At 37.4% G+C, this 27,684-nt stretch overlaps 1 protein-coding gene across 14 annotated transcripts in view; it reads left to right on the top strand.

Annotated features, from left to right (window-relative positions):
* EXOC6 (exocyst complex component 6) overlaps positions 1-27,684 on the top strand; it is a 178,918-nt gene that overhangs the window by 114,285 nt on the left and 36,949 nt on the right. For 6 of the 14 annotated variants that reach the window (XM_073353878.2, XM_073353873.2, XM_073353872.2 and 3 more), the window contains 3 exons: positions 741-920; positions 4,656-4,685; positions 14,000-14,141. In XM_073353878.2, coding sequence (XP_073209979.1) covers positions 741-920; positions 4,656-4,685; positions 14,000-14,141 — 352 coding nt within the window. Of the gene's footprint in view, positions 1-740; positions 921-4,655; positions 4,686-13,999; positions 14,142-22,162; positions 25,227-27,684 lie in introns of those variants that run through there. The other 8 variants (XM_073353875.2, XM_073353877.2, XM_073353880.2 and 5 more) reach the window with 4 other exon arrangements.

Raw genomic sequence — 27,684 nt, 5'->3', positions numbered from 1 at the left:
TATCTGAGCACCTCATAATCTTTAATATATTCATCATTACAATGTCCCTGTGAAGTAAGAAATTGCTGTTATCCCACAAAAAAATTGATATTGCTGAGGACGGATTGATAATGAGTGGTGTGTTCTGAAACCTGGTGTGTTATACTGTAATTTATGAAGAGGAAATGCATATTCATAAAATGTGCATTTTTTTATTATTTAGGATGTATATTGTTAATGTAAAATCTTGTGATTCCTGGATGTTCAGCCATAACAGATATGATAATTAGGTTTTTTATCAGTTTTCTTTGTAAAGGTACGCAAATAAATTTGTTCCTGGTCTGGTAAATTTTCATTATATGTTTCCAAAACGGAGTTAAAGATTTCCACTGACTGATTTTTGATTCTGACTCCAAGTCTCCTGGATGAATCTGAAGAATACTGATGTTGCTCTACAGCGAGATTCATTTTTCAACACTTTTATAGTACACATAACCATAGTATCTGAAAAACCATATTCAGGATGGTACTATGTTGATATTAAAAAAAAAATTTACAAAATCAAGGATTTAATTTAAGTTGCCACTGGCAATGTTGTGCTTTCAAGCCACAAGTTACAGCATGGATTTAAAAACTAGTCAATGTTTTACTTGATTCCCAAAAAGTCATATGCTCTGTTAAATGACACCTCTATGAGTTATATCCATTTTAATAACGTTTTGAGTGGTGATTATGCAGTATTGGGGTTTGGCTTTTTTCAGGATGCAAGACATGCAGCAGAAGGCGAAATATACACCAAACTGAACCAAAAAATTGATGAATTTATTCAGCTTGCTGACTACAATTGGACAATGTCTGAGTCTGCTGGAAGAGCTAGTGGATATTTAATGGACCTTATTAATTTTTTAAGAAGCACATTCCAAGTTTTTACTCATTTGCCTGTAAGTATACAAAATAGGCTTTGTTTTCAGATTGTTGGAGTCCTATTTTCTATAAATTTAAACTTTCTGATTTTGGAAGAAAATAGCTTTTAAGTAAATATTTTAGTGGGATAGACATGATTTCAGATTGCTTACATGCTAACTGATGCATTATTCAGTGTAGAATTATATAATATGATGAATGGAATTATAAAATATTTGTGAAAGATTTTACTTTCAAAGAAGAAAATAAAATGCAACATCTCAAAGCTTTTTTTTAAACTAAACTACTAGTAGTAAACATTCATACTGTTTTTTAGATCTCATAAAACTTAAATCACTTAGTGCCAGATTTTCAAATGTTCATTTTAATTGTGCCTGCAAATTCTGTGGACAAGTCCACTGATCCACAGAATGCAAACCTGATTCAACCCATGCGCATTGTGCATGATTTTGAACAGCATCTAAAAATTTAAACTCAAAGCTCTGTTTGAGCTAAAATATTTTTTGTCCATAAAAGCTCCATAGGCTTCTACCTGTCTGAGTTCTCACTGAAACATCTTCATTCATGAGTCAGATAAATTCCTTATTTTCCTTCGCTCCAAGTAAAGAGGGTATTGTTCATCTGATTTATGTATCAATTATTATATTTCATTGTCTGACTGGTCACTTTTCAAGACAAGTGCACAACTACTAGAGTGGATTCTGCTCTCAGTTTATACCATTGTAGATCTGGAGTTACTCCAATGAAATTAGTGGAATTACTTCCAGTTTATATCAGTGCCACAGCAGAATTTGGACCAAAACATCTAGCCTTTATGGATTCATTACATTGTGCTTCAGCTTTTTCCTTGTTGTTATTGTTTGATGTGTGATTGCTTTACCCACATTCAGTGCCTCTGGATGGGTGTATAATCTTATTAATAAATATAACATATTCCTATTAGTCTGGAGTTTCCACATCTATGTTGGAAATTAAATCAAGAAAAGAATTTCACCTTTGAACACTATAGCGTAATTAAAGTAGGTAAGGGAATTTGAGATTTTTTTGCTTTCCTCTAAAGCATCATATATTAGGCCATTTGTAGAGGAGACAAGATACTAGAGTTGGTGGACAAAGGGACAGATCTGGTATTCCAAATCTAATATTAAAGTGGTTTTGATTTTTTTCCCCACTCTTAAAGTATTCCTTTTTCACACCAGGTTAATAGTTGTGTGAAATATGAGGGATATGGAACATTTCTAATCCTCTTTTAGGGACAATGACTCATTAGTCATAACTGGTATACTTATATGGCTTATTGCCATTTGCACTCATGGTGGGATTCCAAATTTCAGTTTGGTGACACTGTTTTACATGTTAAGTAACCCTGGGTTTAGTGGGCTAACATAAGTGCCATTTCCTTGCAAGAAGTTGCCTATCTGTGCCAACATTGTAGCACCAAATGGGAAAGAATGGAAAGAAGCAGTTATATCAGCTAACAATTGAATAAAAAGAATGGAAGGGATATAAATTCATATTTTAGAGCATAACCTAACCTCTAGCTGAGAAGGTGAGGAAGAAACTTCCCCTGATGAATAGGTTATTCTATAATTCTCTACTTTCGGTTTCTTGTATTTGGTATTGGCCACTGTAGCGGACAGGATGCTGAACTAGATGGACTACCAATCTGATCCAGTATTACAGTTCCAATAAAATGTAGGGTGGTATCTTTTTTTCTTATTCTGGGCATCTCTAATAGAATAACCTGGGACACATTTGCTTGACCTGGTTGATTTGTGAACAAGTCAACAAAATGTGGAAACCTGTTCCACAGACCTCTGTATATAAATATTAGTGAGAAAGTTGTAGAAATGATATATAAATTAGTTTAGTATTTAATTATTTTCCTTACCATTAGTTTCAACGTTTGATTTGTAATAGGAAATATTTGTCCTAAAAAGGATGTTTATAATAAAGGTATTTTCAATAGACAAGTCCACAAAGCTGCCTTGTTTTCATAATTAAATAATTTAATAAAACATAAATAAACCTAACCTTAGAGATTTTGATGTCTTAAGCAAAGCTAGATTGTAATGTGCCATATATAGGATTTTGGATGGGATAGTTTTTAGATGGACTTTTCATTAACAAAATCAAAGCTTCACAATTTTACTTCAAGAAAATGTTGGTGCCTTATTGCATTGGTGGTAGAAATATCATGGATATTCAAACATATATTAATAGTTCAGAACTCTTTATATCCAGAAACTATAGAACCAAGTCCTGCTCATTTGGTTGTGGGTATGGTGAGGAAAGAAGAAGGTACAGGGAGCCTCTTCTCCCTCCACCCCTTGTGTATCCACATAGCGGAAAGGCAGAATATAATTCAGGTGTTTGCTAGTCTGGAGACATGGCCACCTTGCTCCCATGAGCTCTCCATAGCCTGATTCAGACAGAGTGTGCTACCTATTGGAGGATGGTTAGACTTCAGTCTGCTTGTGCATATGCTTTGATATGGTATGGCACAGCAGAATGTTACACATTATGATTCCTGGACATCTGACATTAGAACCTACTTCATTTTTGGAATATGTATAACTACTTCTAAATGTATAGAGACAGTCACGTGTGTGTGTGTGCACGCGCGCGCCATGCTTGCATAGGGGCATATACTTAGATGTGTTTGCATTGATCGGGACATAACTTTAAAAAAACTGAATATAAAATGTAAAAACTTGTTTTATACAATTATACTGTTTTGTGTTTGAATCTAAAGAATACAAAACAGGCTCACTATGATCTAAGTTACTGCATCTAGGTACTGCATGGGAAAGATGACAGCCCAAACTGTTCAGGTTTTGCTCTCATAGCAACTGTGGCATCACTGGGATGTCTCCCTAGCATTTTTTCTCCTTAAAGTTCTCATATACTCCAGGGGTGTAGGTGTACTGTACATTAGCAACAGTGTTAACATAAAAGGCTTGAAAAAGGAAAATATTTTCTTTTCACATTTGTTAGTTCATCCAATTACCATTAATAGTAAAATTTGTGAAAAATTAAATTGCATACAGAACAGAGACTTTATTTAGTCTTGCATTGTCCTAAAGCATTCCTAAGTATTGCTTGTATTAAATAGATTAATAAATTGCTAATAACCATGTGCTTTGTAGTTTGGATGTTAAATATACATGATGGAAATATTTTAAAGGAACCATTTAATTTTTATTTTAAATATTTTAATAAATATATAATTAATACTTATTACAATTAAAACTTGCTAGAAGATGAACTCAGAAAATGTTACTTGTGGAATGTATTACTTTGGATTTTTTATTTTGACATACAGCTCATTACCACTGAAAAAGACAATCTTTATATTAAGTACCCCTATTTCAATTGAATCACTTTTTTGTGTCTGCAAAATAATTTTTAATTTGTTTATACCTTTTTTTCTTACATTTTCCAAGGAATTTTGACTTTCTTTGAATTTTAGACAATTTATCAGTTTGAGATAGCAAAATAATTTTGTCTTCTGTGAGTGTTAAGAATATCAAAAATGTATATAGCAAATTTAAGCCTTCCTAGATCTAGATATTTTTCATTCATGCAGACTATGGCAAATAATTTTAGTACTTAATAATTAAGTACCAAGACTCATAAAATAAAAGTTTTCTGAAGAATTTTCTTCCCTTTTACTGATGCCAACATTTCTTTTGATGTTGACAGTACATTTTAATTTTTTGTTTTGATTGCCTTACTGGTTTCCTTCTCAGAATAACAACAATGACCATGCAGCTATGTCGGTAAGTAGATGCAAGATGAAGAAAAAGCATGTAAATTGAAAAACTATGAACTGCCTGCAGGCTTATTGTTTCAATATTTAATCACTTAATAAATTTCCCCCCACTCCACCAAAACCCTTCCATTTGTTTGATGACTCACTGGGTAACTCGTGTGGTTGCATGCAAAAGACAGGTTAATTACTAACATTGGTCTTTCGTATTTTGGGACAGAAGGAGCCCTAAAAGCCTTGCAGAAACATGATAGGGTGTGCATTGTATCACAAATGAGATAATTCAGAGGAGACTTTAAGACCTTTTGGAAGTGAGGTCAGGTGGGAAAATGCAGCTGTGGGATGTGCATATGGAATAAGGTTAAAATGGAGAAACAGAGGCACAGAATAAAGGTTTGGTGAAAGTTGTTATGTTCCTTCTGGTGCACATACTGGCTGGAGTTGAAGGAATGTCTGCACTCAAATTTTTTTGTGTAAAAAGATGGTGGATTGCATTTAGGGATTCATCCATGCCCTGATTATTTTCAGGTCATCATGTTTTTGTAAAAAGCAGTTTACCTTGATCAACCACAGATTATTTCCATGATCATTAATAATGAAAATTGAGAAATTAATATTGGGTTTGTTAGCAATTGTTTCGGAACATGGAGTGGCAGAATTGCCTTTTTTTTTTTTTTTTGGTAATTTTACATGCATGTCGAATTTTGATGTATCATATCCAATTTGGTTTCATTTGATTGCATTAGGCTCATATTTTAAAAAATGAAAGATTTTGTAAGGCATTTATTATGTATGATTTTGAAGTAAATGTTAGAAACATTTATTTTTTAAAGTTAGTACATATTTTATATCTTTATTTTTGAGGGGAAATATATTTGAAGTAGATTGAGATGTTATTTTGTTTTTGTTGTATCTAGGAAGCTACTAAATATCCAAAGAATTTCCAGAGTCCAGCTACCATAGGGTGTGCTTTTTATTGAACATAAACATAAAGAGAGATGTAGAAAATGCACTATTAGAATTATAAAAATGTGCTTTTAGTAAAATAGAAACAAAAACACATATATTAAGTGTAAAGAAATATGTCAAAGTTTTGTGGGCTCAAAATTATTCCCTTTAAATGTTTTTTTCCTGTAGTTTTTGAAGGCCTGGATTCCTCAGTGTCTCCTTCAACAGCAGTCCTTTCAGTGGTGAGATACTAAAAACTCCATCATAGTGTGTATGTGTATATTTTAGTTCACAGCTTTGTATCTGGAGCAGCCAAACAGTTGGATTATTTTTAATAACACATCACTCCTAGGACTGGCTGTCCAAAGCAAGTTGGAGGAGTCCTGATCTCCAAATTTGAGGTGGGGTGTGTGTGTGTGTGTGAGGAAACAAACTTTCAAAGTAATTCGGAGGGTAGGGGGGTGCATAAACCTGAATAGTGTCCCTTAAATTGTTGCTTCTTTTAACAAATGGAAAGGAATTTTTGTTGTACATATATTATTTTCCTCCACTGTCCCTTACTTTTTTGACTCACGTCTATTTAGGATTATTTTCATTTTATTAATTCCAATTTTTAGCATCCATCCAAAGTTTGCTGTGGGTATTTTATCCAATTAAAACTAAAATGTAATGGTCTGCTATTACTCACCAAACCCCTTTAATGACAGTAACCCATCAAACAACCCACCATATTCCGTCAACCTGCCTTCCCCACCCTCCAATGACTGAAAGAAAAAAAAAGTGGGGGCTGAAGAATGTTCAGAAAATAGACTGGTAGACCAAAGAGAGTTAGGACCCATTTCTGAAGCCAAGATCCCTCATGAAAAATGCCCTACGAACAGCATTCTCTCTTCTGTATTGAGACAGCTGAAGTTTGAGTACCTCTATTCAAAGCCATCACCTTGAACTCCACCCAAAAATATATTGGAGCACTGGTATCCATGTTCTGCACTACGTTCAGTTTTCAAATGAGCTCAGTATGTAGCCCCATTTGCAGTGCATTATAGTAATTTAACCTGCCAGTGACAAAGGCATGCGTAACTGTAGCAAGATCTGCTTCCAGAGGGCACTTCTTGCAAGTCACATCTGGAAAAACGCACTTTTGACCAAAACTGCTACCTCAGTATCCAAGATTAGCCCAGAATCTTAAAAGGACAAATACCTGCCCTTAATCAGGGGTGCTTATATTAATTGATAACGCTTCCCCCACAGCACTCATGTTATTTCTGTCTTGTCCAGGTTGAGCCTTATCCAGCCCGCATTTCAGATAGACAGTGGTTCATGGTACAGGACATCATCAGCATGTTGAATGCACCATTGCCTTTGTCCCCTCACTTAACTTCTTAACTATCTCATAACACACACACCTTTAATTTAATTCACTCCTGTTAATGGATTGGTAATGGTTTCTTTAACAGAGGCCTTAGAACAGCTTCCTTAAGGATAGCAAGCATGTTACCTTCCACCCCTAGGGAAATATTAACAGTCTTCATCAACAAAGATGTTCTAGCACTTCCATGCATCACAAATGAGAAAGGACATGGATCTGATTTGGTGACTGCTGGCTAAAACTTACAAAGAAAACTTGGTATATGTTCCCTTGAGATAATTTCCTGAGCCACAGTGGTAAAGAGCTCACTCCACATTTGAGCGATTTGTTTTCTTTCAAGTAACTTGAAAATTCTTCACAGCAAGAAAGACTACTGTTTTTTAAAGTGGAAGCAGTCCAAATTAACCAGACTGTCAACCACTTGGAAGAGTTTCCCTGGGCAAGACTTTGGATGCTGTTTTGAAGGTGAAAACTACTTTCTTTGCTTTCTGCACAACCATTGTTGTTATTTATTATTTGCATTATGGTAGCATCTACAAGCCCCAGTCATGAATCAGGGTCTCATTTTCCTAGGCATTGTTCAAACACATAACAAAGAGACCGTCCCTGTCCTGAAGAGATTACAGTGGCATAAGACTTCAAAAAAGTCTTTTTGGCAATTGGTCACTCAGCAAGAGACTTTTTCATTGATGCTCAAGTAGTCTCCCCTGTCATTTCACCTGTTGCAGATTATCTCTAAACCAAGATGACCCAAGAGGAGGAAGACCGCAGAGACGCAATTTAGATGTCATTATGCAGATAGCAGAAGGCAAAAGTTAGTTAAGCCATCACTAGCTCAGTCAATTGGTTGCAGGAGTATTTTCTGAAGATCTTCTGGAAACTCCTCAGTTCGATCAATTTTTGAGGGTAGACCATTATGACAGGTCTCTTGCCCCAACAAAAGAAAGTGCCTAACTTCAAATGAAGACTATAATGGTGTATTCACAACAAAAATGTAATGGCAAACTCCATTCAATTGAATCCCAAGCAAGATACCAGATCCAGTGTGCTCATTTCCATGCGTGGAGCCAACAGTCAGGATTGCAGCTGTCAGCCATGGAATTCCGAGTTGATTCAGAAGAATCATCATCTATTTGAAGTCCCCACGATTGATCAGTCTCAGCAACTCCAGCACCTTTCTGTGTGAAATATATGAGAATATGTGCATCGAGCCAATCTGTATGCTAATACTAGCCCCATCTTAGCCCCATCCTGGGATTCACAGACAAGACTATCAGATCTAATTTGGGGGCTGAAAATTTCCCATATGTGAGGTCAGAGTTCGAGGCTCTTGCTGAACCATCAAATTGTCTGGAGATAACTGCACCAGCAACATTAATAGAAAATATTTCTATATAAAATGTTCAACATACTGGCCATGCAGGAGGCATATAAGAGTGCAGGAAGGGTCATGGTCAATCATGTCTAGATTGCGAAAGCCTGGGAGTACTTCAGAGACTTCAGAATTTAGAGGGAGAGGGCACCTCACATGATACTCAAGCACCCCTTCTAGCTGATGCTCAGACAAGAATTGAGGATGAGGAAGTAAAGAAGGAAATAGGAATACCCAGAATTACCCTTGCTCTTGAAGTGGAGAAATAAAATGAATCTTAAAAACCACAGATTATGATTTATTTTTATTAAATTAGTGCCTAGAAATCCCAAATAACAGGCCTTGTGGTAGGCTTTGGATGCACACATAGTAAAAGAGAGCCCCTGCCCTGAAAAGCTTGCAGTCTAAATACAGAAGAGCAGATAAAGCACAAGAATAAGGAATATAATTATCCTGGATGAAGGTGTATTCTGGTTCCATAAAATACTAGCTTGTTCAGCAGAAAGTTGCCCTACATTAGAAGAATCCCATTTCCTTTTCCTGCACAGAAAACCACAGACGGACTTGTAGCTGACATTGCATGGTGCAGAAAAGGAGGATTGTGTAGTCCACAGTGCTAGACTCTTGCTTCCTCTTTAATCTACATGCTAACACCTACCCTCTCTTTTAATGGCAAAAAAAGCAAACAATATTCAATGAGCTCCAATTAACATAAAAATCAATAGCTACATTTAAATGTTGAACTCCTTGGAATGGAAAGAATCTTTCTCTCTTTCTTCGGTGAATCATCTAGCATACATTTAGGTGCTATAAATTTACTAAATCATGATACCTGTTATGTGTCAGTAACGGAGTATGAGCCTCAAGAAGTCACACAAACCAGCTGTGCCCTGGGCTGACTGATCCAGAGTCGCAGAAGTGGTGTGATATGTGCAGCTGAAGAAGATGCCCTTATGAGAGGTGTAGAGCAGGTACAGAGTTCGGGTAAATGAGCTTCCCATTCTGTTGAAGGAGCCAGCACATCTCCCAACACCGACACTCCTTGCTGCTGGAGTTGGAGTAATCCTATGTGATTTGTAACGGATCAGGATCAGGTCTCTTAACCAATGGTATGGAGATGCACTGTCTTTTGGAGCTGTGCAGTCCTTGTGTATCATGAAGCTTTTGTTGTCTCTGCTTTGCAGAAGCTACTAGGATTTGGCTGTATGAGTTTATTTTAATCTTCGGGTTCTTCTCACATAAACATCCTATATAAGCTTCACTTTTTTGGTTTATAATGTCACTATACCTATAAAAACTTAGGTCCTCATCCTACAAATCCATATATATGTAGCATCAAGTGAATGGGATGGCTTCTGTGAATAAAAGATACAGTCTTGCACCCTTATTTGGAAAAATCAGGATATCTTATAGCTTAAGTTCTGAGATAAATTAATTTTAAAACAATAGTGAATAATACCTGTTTCACAAGGATAAATGGGAATTTTTTTATCTAACAAGTGGACGACCAGATAGTTAAGGAGTTCTTTCAACAGTGATGCATGTATTTTGTTAGTACAAAGTTAAAGACTCTTTGCTGCTTTAGAGGAAGCTATGACTACTAAAAAAAAGAATTACAAATTATTTCTCAACATGAATCTTTAGTTTATTTTGATCAACCCCTTGGGGAGAAGGAATTACATAAATAGTAGTGAAATTATGTATTTTTAAAATTCTCCTACTATTTTAAGAAATAATTTTTTCATCAGTTTATCAAAAGTTGGATTTTGTTCCTGCAGTTGTTAAACAAAACCATTAATTAATGTGACTACTAAAGCATATGTATTTTAGTTTTCTTGCAGTGTTAGTAAGTTTAAAAATTGCTTAATATCTTTTAATAAAATTAAATTAATTTTGAAGCTTAACTTTTTATATTTAACAGACAAGTTTTCTTATTTTCTTTTTCATTGGGGATGGTAGTTTGTGTTGGTTTATTGTTCTTGTGATTGGCAGTGAAAGCCTTATTTCACAGCTTGCAGTGAGGAACTATTGGGTAAAGGGTGGTGGTGCTCCACAAGCTATAGTCAAAAGCTGTCAATCAGAAGCCCACATAGGCTACTTAGAGAATGGGTTTTCTTACTGACTTCTCCAAATGTGGCCTCATGCTGTCTTTGATTGGCACTGCCTGGCAGGGAGGATGGATGAATCTGTCACTGACTGGTTAATTATGTTGCCGGTCTTAGCCTGACATCAGGTCTAAGTGGCTCAATACAAAACAAATTAGCAGATTGTAGTCATATTTCTCATTCTATATGCTTTGACTTTGTTGAATGCAGTCCATAAATCATATTGACTGACACCCTAGTGAATGATGAAAGCTGCTTTTGAGACAGCTAGCATGGATGGAGAAAGCAGTACCGTGAAGGTGCCATGGAAGGATGCATATGGCTGACCCTTTGGGAATTTCCTAGGAGCCAAATGTCTCTTTACTACAATTGTTCTTCAGAGAAAAGCTTTTGGGTACTACAGAAAGGATTTAATATGTCAGCAGATTCTTTTTTACAAGCTCCTTTGAAATATAAGAAGTTTGTCTAAGGGTTTTCTCTTTTTACAAACTTGTATTTCAGCAAAATGTAAAGGGTTGGTAAAAGTAGTTGCCTTTTAAAAAAAAAATTAGCAGGTGTTTTTGCTAATAGAATAGGGTCCTTGTTTCCTGAAATTTGCATTGGTGCAGTAAAAGAATATGCTTAGTAGATACCGGCAATTATAACTCGTGTGAAGATGAGATGGTAGTAGTTTCTTCATAGAGGTCTGCAATAGTAGAATGCAATAAAACTGCTGAATTTATGCATGACATCAGATATGTTTATTTAATGTACTTGCTTGACAGAATAACTTCAAAAAACCCCAAACTTACAAATGCTAAATATTAAGAATGTTTTAAAATTAACTGAATTAGTTTTATTCTGAAGTAGTAGTACATTATGATAATATTCATGGACCCTTAAGTTTCCTTTTAAAAACATCCATTTTGAAAAATATTGAAAGTAAGGATGACAAATTGTTACATGATATAAATTGGAATATAAATATAGTCAGACCTCATTTATCAGATATGAATTTGAAATTGTTTCACATTTTCTAAAAAAATTACTTGAATTTTTATTTTATCCTCTTATGAATAAGTGTTATAACCCTGTGCATTTTGAATTTGGAAATACTGAACATTGCAAAGTAAATCTATAAAGGAGTTTAAATTAGTTTAGTAGAGTAATAACTCAGATTCTTGTGGTTTACAGATAAGTTTAATAGATTTAGCCTTAGTTTTTTTAACCTAGATTTACAAAAACCTAGTGATCTCACTGAATAGTTGTAAATTATGTACAGTAAACTTCCCGCCTTATCACTCCTTGACTGCACCATGAGAACAATAAGCCTGTAGTTCAAGTGCATAGTTGGAAGTAATTTAAATGTTAGGATGTTTGCATTTTGTCATTTAAAATAAGCATTAAATGCACATATATTGATACTTATTTTAAAAAGTCCGACTGAATTATTTCATATCATGTATTTCTGTATCGTAACCGGTATCTTGGGCTCCAGTGCTATTGATACATGCCAGTTTACAACACTTAAGTTCAGAAGTTTGGTCAGAAAAAAGGTAAAATGGAATCTTTTGTTTATAAGAATACACGCTGCGTTTGCATATAAAATACATTGAATGTTAAATTTTTTCTTGACAACCTATTACTCTGCTTATACTGTTATTACATTATGGTGGCAGCATAAATAGGACATGGAGCTGATTTGATGGAGCAGTACATTAAACTGAAATGCACTAGTTGTTCCATTAAATCAAAATGACATTTCCATTAAGTATCTCAAACCTACTACATTGTAATTAAATGAATTGTGGTCCATTGGTTATCCTCCTCCCCTTTTTCCCCCCCATTCATATTGATGTTGTTTTGCTTGGGGAATAGAGCTGCATGTCTCCCAATGTAATTACCATTGGGTTTGGGAGACTTTTTAGCATGCTGTTCTTGCATTGTTTCTTACATTCCTTGTTGGCAGTTCATCTGTTTCAGTCAAATATGTTGTTTGCTCCTGCTTTACTTTTTTAAGGCTTTCAACTAAGAAATTGACATCTCATTTTAGATATAAAGCTCCTTACAGTTCAAGGTGTCCTAATGCTAAAGATATACTGGTAAAAGTTGTTGGAAGTTCCCGTATGACATCAGAACAGAGTGCATAATATAATATCCATGAACAAAAGCAGGAAAAGTTCAAGGAAATTCCAGAATGTTACATTGTATTATGTATATATTCTTTTGATAAATTCAGTTATAACAGTAAATTGATGAAAACAACGCAAAATATTTAGGGATAGATTTTGCTCTCTGATACTCATAAACATACAACTCTCATTGAAATGAATGAGTTGTACTTACACAACTAAGGGCAAAATCTGTCTCTTTATCCTTTAGAAAATAGTCTGAATTGTTTTTTGGCCTGTAATTAAAATTATAGTAATAATTTAAAAGGTAAAGTTATTTGTATTGCACAAGGTATACTAAATCATTTCTTCCCTATAAAAATATAGTATATTAATACTTGAGCTCTGTTACAAAATAAATTATATCATTAACTGAGATTGTTACATTAAAACATGTTTATTTAAAGGTACATTAAACCACAAGTTCAGTAAAGCATAACATTACAATTTAACACAAAGATTTCTGTGTTTTAAAAAGATTGCAACATTATGGGTAAAAGATAGCTCTAGTGAGGTAGTCATAATGAATAATTGTTTTGAAATTTCTTCTTAATTGGTTATCCATCTGCAGTGCAACTTTCGTATTATTTGGTTTTAAATTAACATATTTGATTAAATCGTTTAGCATGTTCATAGCTAAATTGTGCTTTATTAGTCTCTTGTAACAGGAAATAATTTCTTTTGAAGGATTCTGCAAAAATTGTAATGAAAATGTAAATAACTGGATTGTGATTAGAAAATTATTTCTGTTTTGTACAGCAGAGGGCCACTATTCATTTTGTAAGTAGTTGATTTCCATGGACCATTATTTGACCTGTCAAATACTTTAAAAGAGTACGGACAGGCTTGAAGTTCGAAAGCAGCAGATTTTTAGGCTAGAAATCAACAGTTTAATATTTATATAATAATGAGCTATTATGGTAAAATACCCAGGTAAAAGCAAATGTTTTGATTCTATAAAGGTATTTGTCTGTTTTATGGTGTTACACATATGCTATGTGCCAATTTCCCTTCCAGTTTTCATTGTGTTCAAAAATGTCATCGTAAGGTTAACAACGTATTTCAGCAACGAATATTTTTTCATGACACTCTTCCAGTCAATAGTCTTGAAAAATATTTGGATTTGTCTATGAGACCAGAAAAATGACCAACTCTTGCTTAATACGTATTTGGTTGTGTTTTAATACTCCTAAAGATTTAACTATATTCAAAACTGATAAAAGTGAATCAAATAAATTTTCATTAATCATTCAGTGTCTGTTCTAAGTGTAGTTATTGTTAAGAATTTGTGTGTGTATATATAAAATAAAGTAATACAGGCTATTATCTGGTGGTATACAATTTGCTTGCTATCTGACAACTTGTTACCCTTTTTGTCAGGGAAAAGTGGCCCAGACAGCTTGCATGTCAGCCTGCCAACATCTTTCAACATCCCTGATGCAGATGCTATTGGACAGTGAGTTAAAACAGATAAGCATGGGAGCTGTTCAGCAGTTTAACTTAGATGTCATACAATGTGAATGTAAGTAGAGAATTCTGAATGTTACAGTATTTGTATGTTTCATTATAGCTGCCATGACATTAAAAAAAATTTCTTTATCTAAACCAGGTAGTGATCCTCTTCTATAGCATACAAAAATTTTGTCTTTTGCTTATGCTTTTATTTCACCTATATTTGAAAGTACCATTTTTGATTATGTAGATAACTGTGAGAATAATTTTCCAAATGAAATTAAATTATTTAAATGAAAATATTAATTTATGACATCTTAATTTTTTAAAGGGTATTAAATATTCAGGACCCGAAAATGCTGACAGTTAGATGGTTTTAAATAAAGACCCTGAATATTAAGGCACTTGGAAAGTTTTCTAATGAAACTAAGCATTGCTTAGATTGAATTGTCCTTCTATTGTGTCTTCTAGTAGCATAATAATCACTATGTAATACAAAGGTATAGTCTACCATAAAATTACACTCAAAACACTATGTTAAAAGAACATTAAGGTTTCATAGTCAGCCACTGAAAACTTAGGAAATGCCAGAATAGAGGTTGCCTGTGCAACCTTAATTCAATCCCCTTGTGCATCTGCATTATGATACAGTCTTTAATTATATGATCACATACTATTTTTTCCACAGACCCTGCCTCATTCAATGCACAGGATGGATGGTGCTCAATTAATGAGTTAAATATTTTGTCTCATTGTTCAATGTGTGACCCCAGGCCTTATTTACCTTATTTATTATTGAAATCTTGCTGTAAATACAGAATAATAATTACCTCATACGCTTTCTATGGCACTCGTTGCTATACTTAACTGAGTGCTTCACAAACATTTATTAATCTTCACAACATCCCTATGTGATGAGTGGATATTATTTCCATTTTACAGATGGGGAGCTGAGGCATAGAAAGATTAAGGTCAAAAGTCCCGACAAACTTGGGTGCCAGCTTAGGTGTCCTTGAGACTCCATGGGCCTGATCTTTCAGAGTACTTAGCTTTATACAGCACTTTATATATTTAAGCAAGTCTCACACTGACTTCATATGCAGCTGTGAGCACTTAGCAGTTCTGGAAATCAGACCACAGTGTCTCAAGTTGGACTCCTAGGAAATGAGAAACAGTCAATTAATTACCACCTGTGAAAAGTTTGATTTAAGTGACTTGCCCAGCATCACATAGGAACTCCATGTCAGAGGCAGGGATGGAATCCAATTCTCCAGGTCAGCATTCAACTGCCTTAACCGTGAGACCATCCTTTCTCTTCCTGCAGTCCCCCTGCCTCATTCACTACACACCTTTCAATTTCTGCAGTGAGGCAGATATCATACAGACAACAGAATAGATGCATCCTGTGTGCTAAATGAGGTAGGGAGCCTGTGGAAATCATGTAGTTAAAGACTGTACCATAATGTATACATACAAGGGGACTAAATTAAGGCTTCATAGACAACCTTAATTCTGGCATATCCTAAGTTTTGAGTGCTTGATTTTGCAACCTTAATAATGTTCTTTTAATGTAGTTTTTGTGTGTAATTTCTGAAGTTTGTAAAAAAAGCAAACTGAAAAAACAAATTCAACTATGTAGCATCATGTTAACATCCACATGGGTCATCAGCAGGATTGGAACCTTCATCTCCTCAGCTGAGCCCTCTGTCTTGTGTGCTAATGGAGTAACTGATAGCAATAGTAGGTTGTCTTTTTCTGTGGACCAGCTCTAGAGGAGGATAAAAAACACACTTTGCCAGTGGGTTTCATAGATTTTTGCTGACAGATGAAGAATGGTGAGGCTCAGGAAACTTGGATTCCAGTCCAAATTCTGGAGGAGAATGTGATCTAGTGGGCACATACTCTTCTGCCTGTTCTCCCCAAACTCAACCCCTTCTGCTCTATATTCACCAATCTGTCCTTGTCCCAGACCTGGGTCTCTTCCCACCCAGGGCTCTTCTGTTCATTTTTCCTTGCCTACCCAGTGCCAGTCTCCATTCCTGCTTCTCATTCCAGTCCCTGTATCCTCATCCAAGTTTTTACCCCCAATCCTGTTTCTCTCATGGGCTCCCAGTCTCCTTGCCTAATCAGTTCCAACCTGCCCACCTTCCCCACCTCTGTCTCCTTCCTCAACATGTCCCAGTCCCCCACTCCTTCTTTCTCCTTCTCTCCTCCCGCTCTCAGTTCCAGTGTTCACTAGGCTCAGTGTTCCAGTCTAGTCTTTTTCCTCTCTCACCATCTGGCTCTTGTCTCTTCTGCGTTCAAGTCAGGCAGCTTCATCCTCCAGGGTGCCTGGGGGAGGAAGCACAGGAGAAACAGTTTCCCTGCTCTCAGTTCTCAGTGTCAGCCTACACCCCAGCCCAGAGCAGTTGACAGCAGCAGTTGCAGGGTTAGAGCAATGTCCAGTTGCTTTCTAGGGATGTTGCATGCCAGTCTGCTCAACACTAGGAGCAACCAAGGAAGGAATCTTTAGACATTTTGGATGCTAATCTATTAAGAAGTCTTTGCAGAGAACATTCAAACTGAGGTTTTTTTTTTCCAAAGGCTTATTACTTGGCTAAATTTGGGCAGACTTTCACAGGAATATCAAAATGCACATATCAAAATGCATGTGCCACCATGCCAAATTTTAAATACCTACCCCAAAGCATGGGGTTACTAGAGCTTTACAAAGGAAAGGTCACAACTTTTTTAAATGTCAAAGCCTATTTTCCCTAGCCTTGTTCTCAAAAATGGCAGAACCATTTTGGCTAAAACTTTAAAAAAAAAATCAACTTGAGGTATTTTTCAACTTGGAAAATTCTAGCCCAAACAGTAAAAGTTTGGCAAAGTTATAAACGGAAAACAAGGTCTATAATAGGTATATTAATAACAGGCGGTGCTACCAACCCTGTCAATAATAAAATGTAATATGTATGGCTCTTATGATTCAGAAGTTGAAGGCTATTTTATGATGTCTAGAGTGATATTTATTATGGCTGAAAGTGTTGCCCAAGGAACCATTACATATAGTAGACTGGAAGTTCCAACCATTCAAGAGAATACGTTAGATTAAACAGAACTGTATTGTGATATATTTCATATTCCTGAAAGGAAAGACCTTACTAGAAATTGTTTTGTTATGTTCATTATTAGAGCCCCATGATTGTAAAAAAAAAATTTATGATTATTTGTTTGATTTTTGGGGAAGTTTATTTCATTTTATCATGGGAGGTCCTGAGGGGATGGGAGGGTGGGGAGGCTCTCTGGGGAGGATGAGTGCTACCCTGGGGACTGGAAGGCCTTGAATGTTGTTTGGGGGGAGAGGTGCAGAGCAAGGCTGCCTTGCATTCACCCCACAGTGGTAGCTCCTGTCCCATGGGGCTGGACCCAGCTCCCCTTTCTGGGCGTTGCAATGGTGGACCCCTAGCACCTGGGGTCACAATGCTGCTCAGGATTGGCCTGACCACCTTGCAACCTGGCACACAAGATTGTAGCACCACTCAGGTTTGGCCCGTCCACTCTCTGTCATGACGGAGGGGCTGGGGGGCCAAGTCTGAGTGATGCTTCAACCTGGAATGGCAGATTGCAATGCCCAGAGCGGGAAGTCATGCCCAGTCCTGTGTTGGGGTACGTTTTTCATTTTATTTCTCTTTACAGGTTGTTTTTTCTTTTATTGCATATTATTTTGCATTTGTTAAAAACACACAGGGTGCTGCTGTTCATTATCTCAATCATCCCCTGCTTACCCAAAAACTGGCTGTAACAAATGAAGCATAACAATTTACTTTTTTGTTAGAGGGGAAAAAATTAAACAGATTATGCTACCAACAAATTAACTCTTATGATCGTTTAATGTAGTAACAAAGGCTAAGGGCTATCCCTCAAGTATGGGTTCACCTAAAGCCCACCACAGGGTATCTTATCTGGCACTTTTGTGGCATTTTTCAGTTCTTTCACTTTTTTCTCTCAAGTGTCGAGTTAACTAAGGTCTCTGCATAATCTACCTCCAAGTCAAAATAGTCTTGCTTCTTTCATTATTATTATTATTTATTATTTATGTACTTAAGTAGCATTAAAGATGTACGTGGCACTTTGGTCAGGGAATCTGTTATTATTTGTTCTACGAAGAGCCTCCAATGTCAGGATTCTCCTGCAAATCCTTCCTCATGAATAACTCTTACCCACGCAAGTAACTGCATTAAATCAATGACAAAATCATAGAATCATAGAATCATAGAATATCAGGGTTGGAAGGGACCCCAGAAGGTCATCTAGTCCAACCCCCTGCTCAAAGCAGGACCAATTCCCAGTTAAATCGTCCCAGCCAGGGCTTTGTCAAGCCTGACCTTAAAAACCTCTAAGGAAGGAGATTCTACTACCTCCCTAGGTAACGCATTCCAGTGTTTCACCACTCTCTTAGTGAAAACGTTTTTCCTAATATCCAATCTAAACCTCCCCCACTGCAACTTGAGACCATTACTCCTCGTTCTGTCATCTGCTACCATTGAGAACAGTCTAGAGCCATCCTCTTTGGAACCCCCTTTCAGGTAGTTGAAAGCAGCTATCAAATCCCCCCTCATTCTTCTCTTCTGCAGGCTAAACAATCCCAGCTCCCTCAGCCTCTCCTCATAACTCATGTGTTCCAGTCCCCTAATCATTTTTGTTTCCCTTCGCTGGACTCTCTCCAATTTATCCACATCCTTCTTGAAGTGTGGGGCCCAAAACTGGACACAGTACTCCAGATGAGGCCTCACCAATGTCGAATAGAGGGGAACGATCACGTCCCTCGATCTGCTCGCTATGCCCCTACTTATACATCCCAAAATGCCATTGGCCTTCTTGGCAACAAGGGCACACTGCTGACTCATATCCAGCTTCTCGTCCACTGTCACCCCTAGGTCCTTTTCCGCAGAACTGCTGCCTAGCCATTCGGTCCCTAGTCTGTAGCTGTGCATTGGGTTCTTCCGTCCTAAGTGCAGGACCCTGCACTTATCCTTATTGAACCTCATCAGATTTCTTTTGGCCCAATCCTCCAATTTGTCTAGGTCTTTCTGTATCCTATCCCTCCCCTCCAGCGTATCTACCACTCCTCCCAGTTTAGTATCATCCGCAAATTTGCTGAGAGTGCAATCCACACCATCCTCCGATCATTTATGAAGATATTGAACAAAACTGGCCCCAGGACCGACCCTTGGGGTACTCCACTTGATACTGGCTGCCAACTAGATATGGAGCCATTGATCACTACCCGTTGAGCCCGACAATCTAGCCAGCTTTCTACCTACCTTGTAGTGCATTCATCCAGCCCATACTTCCTTAAAAGAGTATACAGGATCAGGCCCAAATTAAGACAAGAACAACAGGAGTAGATGCCAGTATATTTGGGGAAGGTGTTTGAAGTTTAAAGGGTGGACAACAAGAAGACAAGTTCATGGAGTTGCTTGAGTGAGTAATGCATGATCTTAAAGATTGCAGTCTTATTTGTCATGTTGCTGAGACAACAGTTTACTTTGCCTTCTTAAAGAAATGTGTTTGAGACGTAGTTTAAGGGCAGGATGGTTGGATTTAAGAAGCTGAGAGGCCTGGTCATGCCTCCAAAGCACTGACAGTGCCTCCATGATAGCTTGCTAGGGCATTCTAGCATTCCAGGGCATTCTAGGTCTATGTTTTGCTTAGTGCTCCTTCACTTCCCTGTACTGACTTACAAGTATCCAGGGCTGCAGGGGGTGGCGGCTTCCACTGGGTTTCTAATCCCCAACCTGCAAAGGCAGGCAGGCAGGGAATAGGTGGGCAAGGACAGAGGGTGGGCAGAGCCTTTGTCAACCCCCAAACCCCACCAGCCTGCACAGATGTGCTGGTGCAGAGGAGGTAATCTGGTCCAACTATAGGGCTGGCACAAATTACTCCCATTTGCCCCTCTTCTCCTTCCCTCCCCCAAGCAAGGGGGAGCCAGGGTATCCCTTGGTATTCTGCTGTTAATTGAATTGTCTCATTAGCACTGACCCCCCCCCACTTATTAAGGCAACTCCTATCTTTTCATGTACGGTATATACCTGCTACTGTATTTTCCACTCCATACATCTGTTGAAGTGGGTTCTAGCCCATGAAAGCTTACACCCAAATAAATTTGTTAGTCTCTAAGATGCCACAAGGACTCCTTGTTGTTTTTGCTGATACAGACTAACATGGCGACTGCTCTGAAACCAGGGACCAGATTGTGATTCTGGCACAATAATGAATAATGAAAAGTGTTGGGCAACCTTAACTACAAGCATTGCTAACAGCTCTACCTATAATTCCTATACAATTAATACATATGTTTGCTATGTATAAATATGTTAGAGTTTTATTTAATTCTCTGAAAAAATTCTTCCTTTCCATCCCTTCCTGAGATAGTTATTAATTTCCTGGCAGAATCTTTGAGGATATGCTGTTTACAGGCAGATTGTTATGTGGTTTATGACTATAAGACTCTGTGTGTATGTGTAAAAGTCATAATTGACTATGTGTACTACATTAACTTCCTACTCCCTTCCTTTCTAAAAAGTTGTACCTGAATGTAAAGACAGATTTAGTAGGAACTCCAGAGCCACTACCATATTGCTCATTGCTCAAATGCCATGGGGTTGGCTGAAACAGTGATGTAATGTTACTTTTACTTGCACAACATAATGACCTGTTCATTGCTTGAGACCCAACAATCTACTCCTGAATGTGGGTTTTCTGCCCTCTATTAGGTTGAGAGGGAATGCTTTTCCTTTTCCAACTTTTACTCAGCTAGGATAATTAACTTACATTTTCTATATTTCTAGAAATGAAATTAAATAAACTGTAATAATCTTCCAAGCCCATGGTTTTATTGACCTTTCTTTTAGATTTCATTATATGTTTCAAAGAGACTTTTATAGTCTGCCTCCTGAATATTCTCCCAGCAGCAGCCCCTCCCTCCTCAGGCCATACAGGGAAAGTGTGCCATGATATCACAGAGAAGGCAGGGTTCCAGTAAGCTGTGCTATAATCTTAGCATCTCTCTAGTGAGAATGCTCTAAGTGACTTCTCAGTCACATATAACTTTCTTTTTTACATTTTCCTAAACCAATTGAAGGATTTTGTTTTTTATCAGGACTGTGTCTCTACAAGTTCTAGCTTTTTTGCTATCGTCCTGCTCAAAAACGTGAGGTTAGAATGTTTTTACAGTGAGAAGTCTGATTTTTAATTTTCCCATAACTTAAAATTAGCCAAAAGGATAATGTTCAAAGTTTCCCCCCAAAAAATAATTTAGCATATAGCAGAGACTAAGCATGGAAAATTTCAGACCAAAATGTGAATGTTTCTGAAAGTTGTGTGTGTGTGAGGGACAAGGTGAGGGACTGGGGGAGTAATAATTTTATAAACTGTTTTCATGCTTAACTAAAATGGATAACCCCAGGTGCCTTGTAGCATTTATTTTTATATACAACTGTCGGTAAAATTTTAACTCTTTCTGCAATGTTTTTAGTGTATAACAATTTCTCTGCAAATCGATTTGATCAAATATATTTCCTTAGAAGTGTTTAGCTACAGCTAAGTAAGCATTTATGTAATGTTTGCTGAATAAGTATCTTACAAAAAATACCATCTTAAATGTGCAAAATAGGAGGGTAGGCACCATAGTCTGCCTAGAGCTTGCTTTGTTGTTGGAGATTCATTCATAAGGTCTGTCACAGATGCATTCCAAGCATTGCTGTGCTGGCTGTGATTTATGTTCTTGCTCATCGCCGTCATCCAGCTTTATTCTTTGACATTTTTGGATTAATGGCTATGACAGTGACATTTCCATTAGCACTCGGGATGTGCAAATAATTCACAAATGGCAGGTAGCTTCCTACTGTATTTGATAAATGGATTTGATGTTTTATTGACCCAGGGAAGTGGAGGGTATATCAGATGCATTCTGAATTCGAAAGTTTTCAGGTATAATGCAGAAAGTTCAGTGCTTATAAATAGCCATTTTAATTATTTTAATTCTTAGCAACATTCTAATCTAGACATTTGTTCTGATTTTAATCATACTTTTTTTTATTCTTTCAGGTTTACAAGTAGTATATTATACAAACGGGAGATGGAGAGAACAGTGGCAAAAATTTGATTTCCTGTAAAATTTGTTTCCTTAAAAAAATTGTTAGTGAATTTAGTGTTTGAAAAAGATTCTGTATTAACCTCCCTCAAGACTGAAATTTTGTTAGTCATAAAACAAGTACAAGGACTAGTGATTCTTGTGGGAATGGAGGAAGAGCTCTTGTGGCATGCTCTGAAATTTCACAATCCTGCATTGCATTTTGAGGATCCATACTGGTTTACATTTTAAAGAGGCAGATCAGCAGGGCTCAGCAGCGAGGTTACTTGCTCCTGATGCTAGAGAACAGAAGGAGCAGATTACCTGGCTGCTTCAAGATGAAGTTCCTCTGATGCTAAAAGAGGAAATTATGTTGCCAGGCCTTCCCATTTCCAAGGAGACAAGGGTGTGAGAAGAAAGAGAAATGTTAAAGAAACATGTTGTGACTGGTCTGTCTCCAGGAGAAATTTGGGGGGCGGTTGGGGAACTTAATCAACTTTTCCCAAAATTTTAAAAGTTTTGGATTTGATTCACGGGATGGGTGGAGGTTTTGCAGGTGTTCTTACTGGAACTGAAGTAGTTGTTTTATTCCCTATATATTATACAATGTGAAGAGTATTTTGGAGTCTTTTATATCTGTGGTAATCTGCAGCTAGTATGAATGGGATAAGTATAGGGTTTCCCAGGTTTTTTTCTGATTATCATTTAAGAGGGGTCACTGAAGCCTGTTGCAGAAAAGCTACAGAGAAATCCTCCTGCTTGCGCCAGAATACGAGTACACTGAGGGGAAGTGGGGTCACCTCCTGAAGATAAAACTCACAAACTGTAGCAGGCTGTTTGGGTCTCTCCCTGCAATGCAGTGGGTAAGAGTAGCAGGAGTTTGTTTGGGGAAGGGAGATTGCTAGGAGAGACTGAGCACTGGTTCTGGTGGAGAGCCACAAGTACATAGAAAAAGCTTCAGGAAAGAATCCAAACTTTTGGATTTTCTGACTTACAAACACATTAGATGTGTGCCTACCACTAATAATATATCATCGGATATATATGCATGTAATGTTCTAAAACGACTGTCATTGCTAAGATTATTTGGTAATTTATAATATTAAATATAAGTAGAAATGTTTCCTATCTAAGGTGACCGGAACTAAAATTGCTTTTTGAAAATAAAAACTATACCTGAAAGTATGTTTAGATCCACAGTATTTGAAATCATTTAAATATATTTATTAAAATAGAATAAGACCTGCAGCAAAAGACCTGTTTGTGGGAAAATTTGACTTGCCATGGACAGTGTCTGTCAAAATATATACTTAAATTTGGGCTTATGCTTGGCATAATTGTAGAACTCAGGGTCTGTGGTTTAAGGGGATATAAAGTTTTAATTTAAAACATCATGCCATTCTGGATATATTGACATCAGCATTTTTTAATGAAATGGTAACTGATTTAGAAATACTAATAGTGAGAAAGTTACCAAAGAGTTTTGCTATATCATTATTTGTAAAAGATAAAGAGCGACATCCTGATGAAGGATTAAATGTCACAAAGAGGCACACAAAGCTTAGCAGGCCTCATAACCCACCTGTGCATCAGCCTGGCTGACACTTACGGCAGTTAGGCTCGTGTGTAAGAGAGATGGAAGGGATTTGCACCCAGTCCATAAAAGGACATAGAATTGCAGAAACTTCTTGGGAGATAAGAGGATTAATGCAAATCAGCTCCTGCTGCCATTCCCGTCCAACCACTCTCTCATAGATCTTCCCCTTTTTTGCCATATTGTGCCTGGATAGGGTTGCAGCAGCCTTAGGGGGAAGAGGTAATTTGGACCCTATTTCACTTTATTTAACCCTTTTGCAGGTGGCCTCACATACAGACAAATAAGAGGTTGAGGAGCCAAAGCCCTATTGTTTTTTTGCAGGAGACAGTCTCCTGCTCCATAGCCTACTCAGTCTGCTGGCTGAACTCCCCTTTCCTGGGAAGTCATGTTGGCACTAACTCACCTGAGGTCATCCTTCATGGCAGTTTGTGGGAAGAGAGGGACAGTTCAGTGGGCAGAGTTGGGTGGTGACTTTTAAGTGCTAGTTGACAGCCTCAGGGAAGGTCCCCTCAGGGTATGTTGAGCAGCTGGGAAATCCAACAGTGCTGCAAAGCTGCTAAAGGCTCTGTGATGCTGAAATGATTTTTGGGTCATGATTTGGCCTTAAATCTTCATGTTCTGGGGTTAAAAATTAATTTACAGCTTTGCTGTCTTGAGTTAGAATCCAAGAAGCAATGCCATGAAGGTGAAGAAACAGCTGTGCTCAGTTAACTTATGACCTTAAGCATGTACCGAAATTTAAGTTTCTGTCACTTAGGTGCAAACCATTCATTTATGCTCTGAAAGTAAATGTTGAATTTCCAGGCCTGTACACTGAGCAAGTGACAGACATGAAGTGATGGTTGCATATGCTTAGGGATCGTTAATAGGTAAGGATTTTTTGTCATAAAATAAATAGTAGACCCTGGCATTTTGTTAAATATAGAATTACAGAGAGGCTCAGTATTATCACTGTTTACTGTTACAGATAACCTAAATTTCAGCATAGCAGAGATGTTCTTTGTCTTAAGATATAAATTAAAATAATTGTGTACTTATTGGCAGAGTTTGTGAGGCCTTACAGCTTAACTTGATGGCATTTCTGTGTTTGGATGTAACATGATAATATTTGAACGCCACGTCCAATCAATTCTAAAATTTCAGGAAACATTCCAGGCATCAATGAGCAGAACACTATTGATTTGGGGGAAAACTGGAAAACCAGAGGGGAGAAATTGGGGACACAAAGATCTGTTGCCATTTGTTTAGCACGGCCACAGCTTCAGCACCTCTGCAATTGTCTGTAGATCAAAGAACTGGTTAATGACACCAATTAATACTTTCCAGCATAACAATACCCCTATTTCATCTCTGCCCATTCTCCCAATCGGAGAGGGGGGATGGGGAAACCTGGCATGTGGGATGGGGGGAATTGGGAAATACACACAGCCCCTGGCATGAGGAGAGAATGGGGGACCCTGGTAAGAGATGGAATGGGGGATTAAGGAGAAGAGGGGTATGGGGGCAAAAGGAGGGAAGGAGGCAATAAGAAGTATGGGAGAAAAGGGGAGTACACAGAATTCCTGGCAGGGGGAGAGTCAGGAGCCCTAGTATGGAGGGAAAGGGGGGGAGCATGGGGAAGAGGGAAATGGGATGCACCCAGAGTCTCCTGGCATGGAGGCACGCAGACCTCCTGACAGCAGGGAGAATGGGGGACCCTGGTATGAGCAGAAAGAGAAGGGCGAAGGGGGGCGCGCACAGCTCTTCTCACATATGTGTGGGGGAGAATAGGGGATGGTGTCGGGAAGAGGAATGGGAGACATAGAGCCCAGGCATGAGGTAGGGGAACAGGGGGAGTGTTGCAGGGAGTCCCTGAAATAGAAGGGGATGGGACGGTGGCACAGAGAGAATTTGTTGGGAGGAATGAAGGAATTCAAAGAATCCCGGATTGTACACTGAACTTGGCCTATAAAATCTAAAGGGTTTGCAACTCCCTAGGGTTTATTATCTAAATGTACATCCTTATTTTATATGCAAAAGTTAGTTAAAAGAACAAAACGTTCACACCAGAAAATACCAGAGTTGAAGCTGTCTGCACAGTCTTAAAACTTGGCCCCCTTTTGCATACATTTTACTATCCATATTTTAATTACATAATTGCAAATTATTTCTGCTTTGCTCCCAAGCTTCATTAAGTGCATGGGCTGGATGTTGAATGATGCAGGGTTGTGTAGTGAATGCATATTTGTGTTAAACAGTGCCATTAGTGTGCTGGGAGACCTGTGAACAAAAAGAGGGTGCATGAACTAAATACTGTACATTTTCTTATGACTTGGCCAAACCAAAGATTTTTACCAGGCCACAATAATGCATATATGCAACTTAATTCCCTGCCAGATTTCAAGTTTCTCTCCCAAACCCCTGAGGATTTTTTAATGGCAAATCTTGCAATTTTCTCTCTATCTATCTTATACAAAATGTCTCAATCATTTTTGGTCAAATTAAAAAAAAATCACTCTCAGGCTGAGAACAAATATGGAGGATTTTTTTCCTGAAAGATAAAAGTATGGCAACATTTTATCAGTATCTAGGCAGAACCCTTTAGAATGGATACACTGACAACCTTAACTCTAGATGTTACTTTTGGTCCACTTAAAACATTCTGCAGTTCAAAATACCTAATTAGCGTTATAAAATGGTCATGGAAATGTGGTAACCCAGACAAAAATCTACTTGTCTGACCTTTGCCATAACTAGGGTCCCTTCTGGCTTCAAAATTATATTATATCTATAATCAGAGGAGATGCTAGCCCATTGGGAGCCCTAAACAGGAATATTTTGGGGGCCCCACCCCACACACAACTCATAATAAAAAAAACTGTCCATAAATTACATAACACATTTTTGAGTGATTTTCAAGACCCATCCGCACCTTGTAACACTGAAACAAACACAAAAAATTGAGGACCTTTCCTCCTGCCCAATTCCCCCATTGCATTATGTAATTTACGGACTGCCCCGAAAGAGCGGATATCTTTAGGCTACAGCTCATTTAATTCTCTTCCTTAGATGTTCTCTATGGCAAGTTGCTGAAGAAATCCCTGATGTAAGAAACTACTGGGCTTCAGGAACACATCAAATGTAATTCCCATGAGCTTGGCACTGTATTTGACAACTGGGCTTGACAGAATTACAGTCCCTGTCCTTGGAAATAATGGCAGTCATGGAATGCCTACAGAAGATAATAGTAGGATATGTTGTCATTTAGAGTTGGAAGTAGTGAAGAAGTGTGGTTTCACAGTCCAGGAAAATATGAGGAGATTTTCTTATGCTAGTAGGTGTGCAGGCAATATTTTCTTGATATGGTTTGTTTAACAAAAGAAGCTAATACTTTCTCTTTAAAATTTAATTTTTGGCAGCTCTCCTCCCACCAATGCTTCAAACTTTATTTTTTTACAAAAATACTTCTACAATGAATCTTTCCCCACCCTCTGCGTAGAATGTTAGCTATATCACTGATATAGTATGTTTCCTAATACAGGAAACACAAGCAACTCAGAAATCAGATTTAAATACGTTGGTCACTGTTAACCAATCAGCACTAACCAACAGTTAATGAACAGTGGTATATGACTTACCACACATTTCTGTTGGTCTTGGATCTGGTCTAAAATGCAGATTTTTTTTTAATGAAAACTTTGGTTAGTGAAAATTAAACTAATTTTTATTGTAAATTAATATATTTGTCCAAATTAATAAATTCTGATATTGCTTTATTGTCTAAAAATGTTATTTAAATTTTTTTCAAATGCTTTGGCAATCACTTTTAGATGCCCTCAAGAAGGGCCTTGATCCTTGACTGGGGCCAGAGCACTACTATTATGCAAATAAACTATGGCTCTAATAGTCTTACTCTACATT

The sequence above is a fragment of the Lepidochelys kempii genome, chromosome 7 (assembly GCF_965140285.1).
Source record: "Lepidochelys kempii isolate rLepKem1 chromosome 7, rLepKem1.hap1, whole genome shotgun sequence".
Classification (NCBI taxonomy): domain Eukaryota; kingdom Metazoa; phylum Chordata; order Testudines; family Cheloniidae; genus Lepidochelys; species Lepidochelys kempii.
The sequence above is the reverse complement of the archived record's forward strand: the minus strand, read 5'-3'. Positions and strand labels throughout refer to the sequence as shown.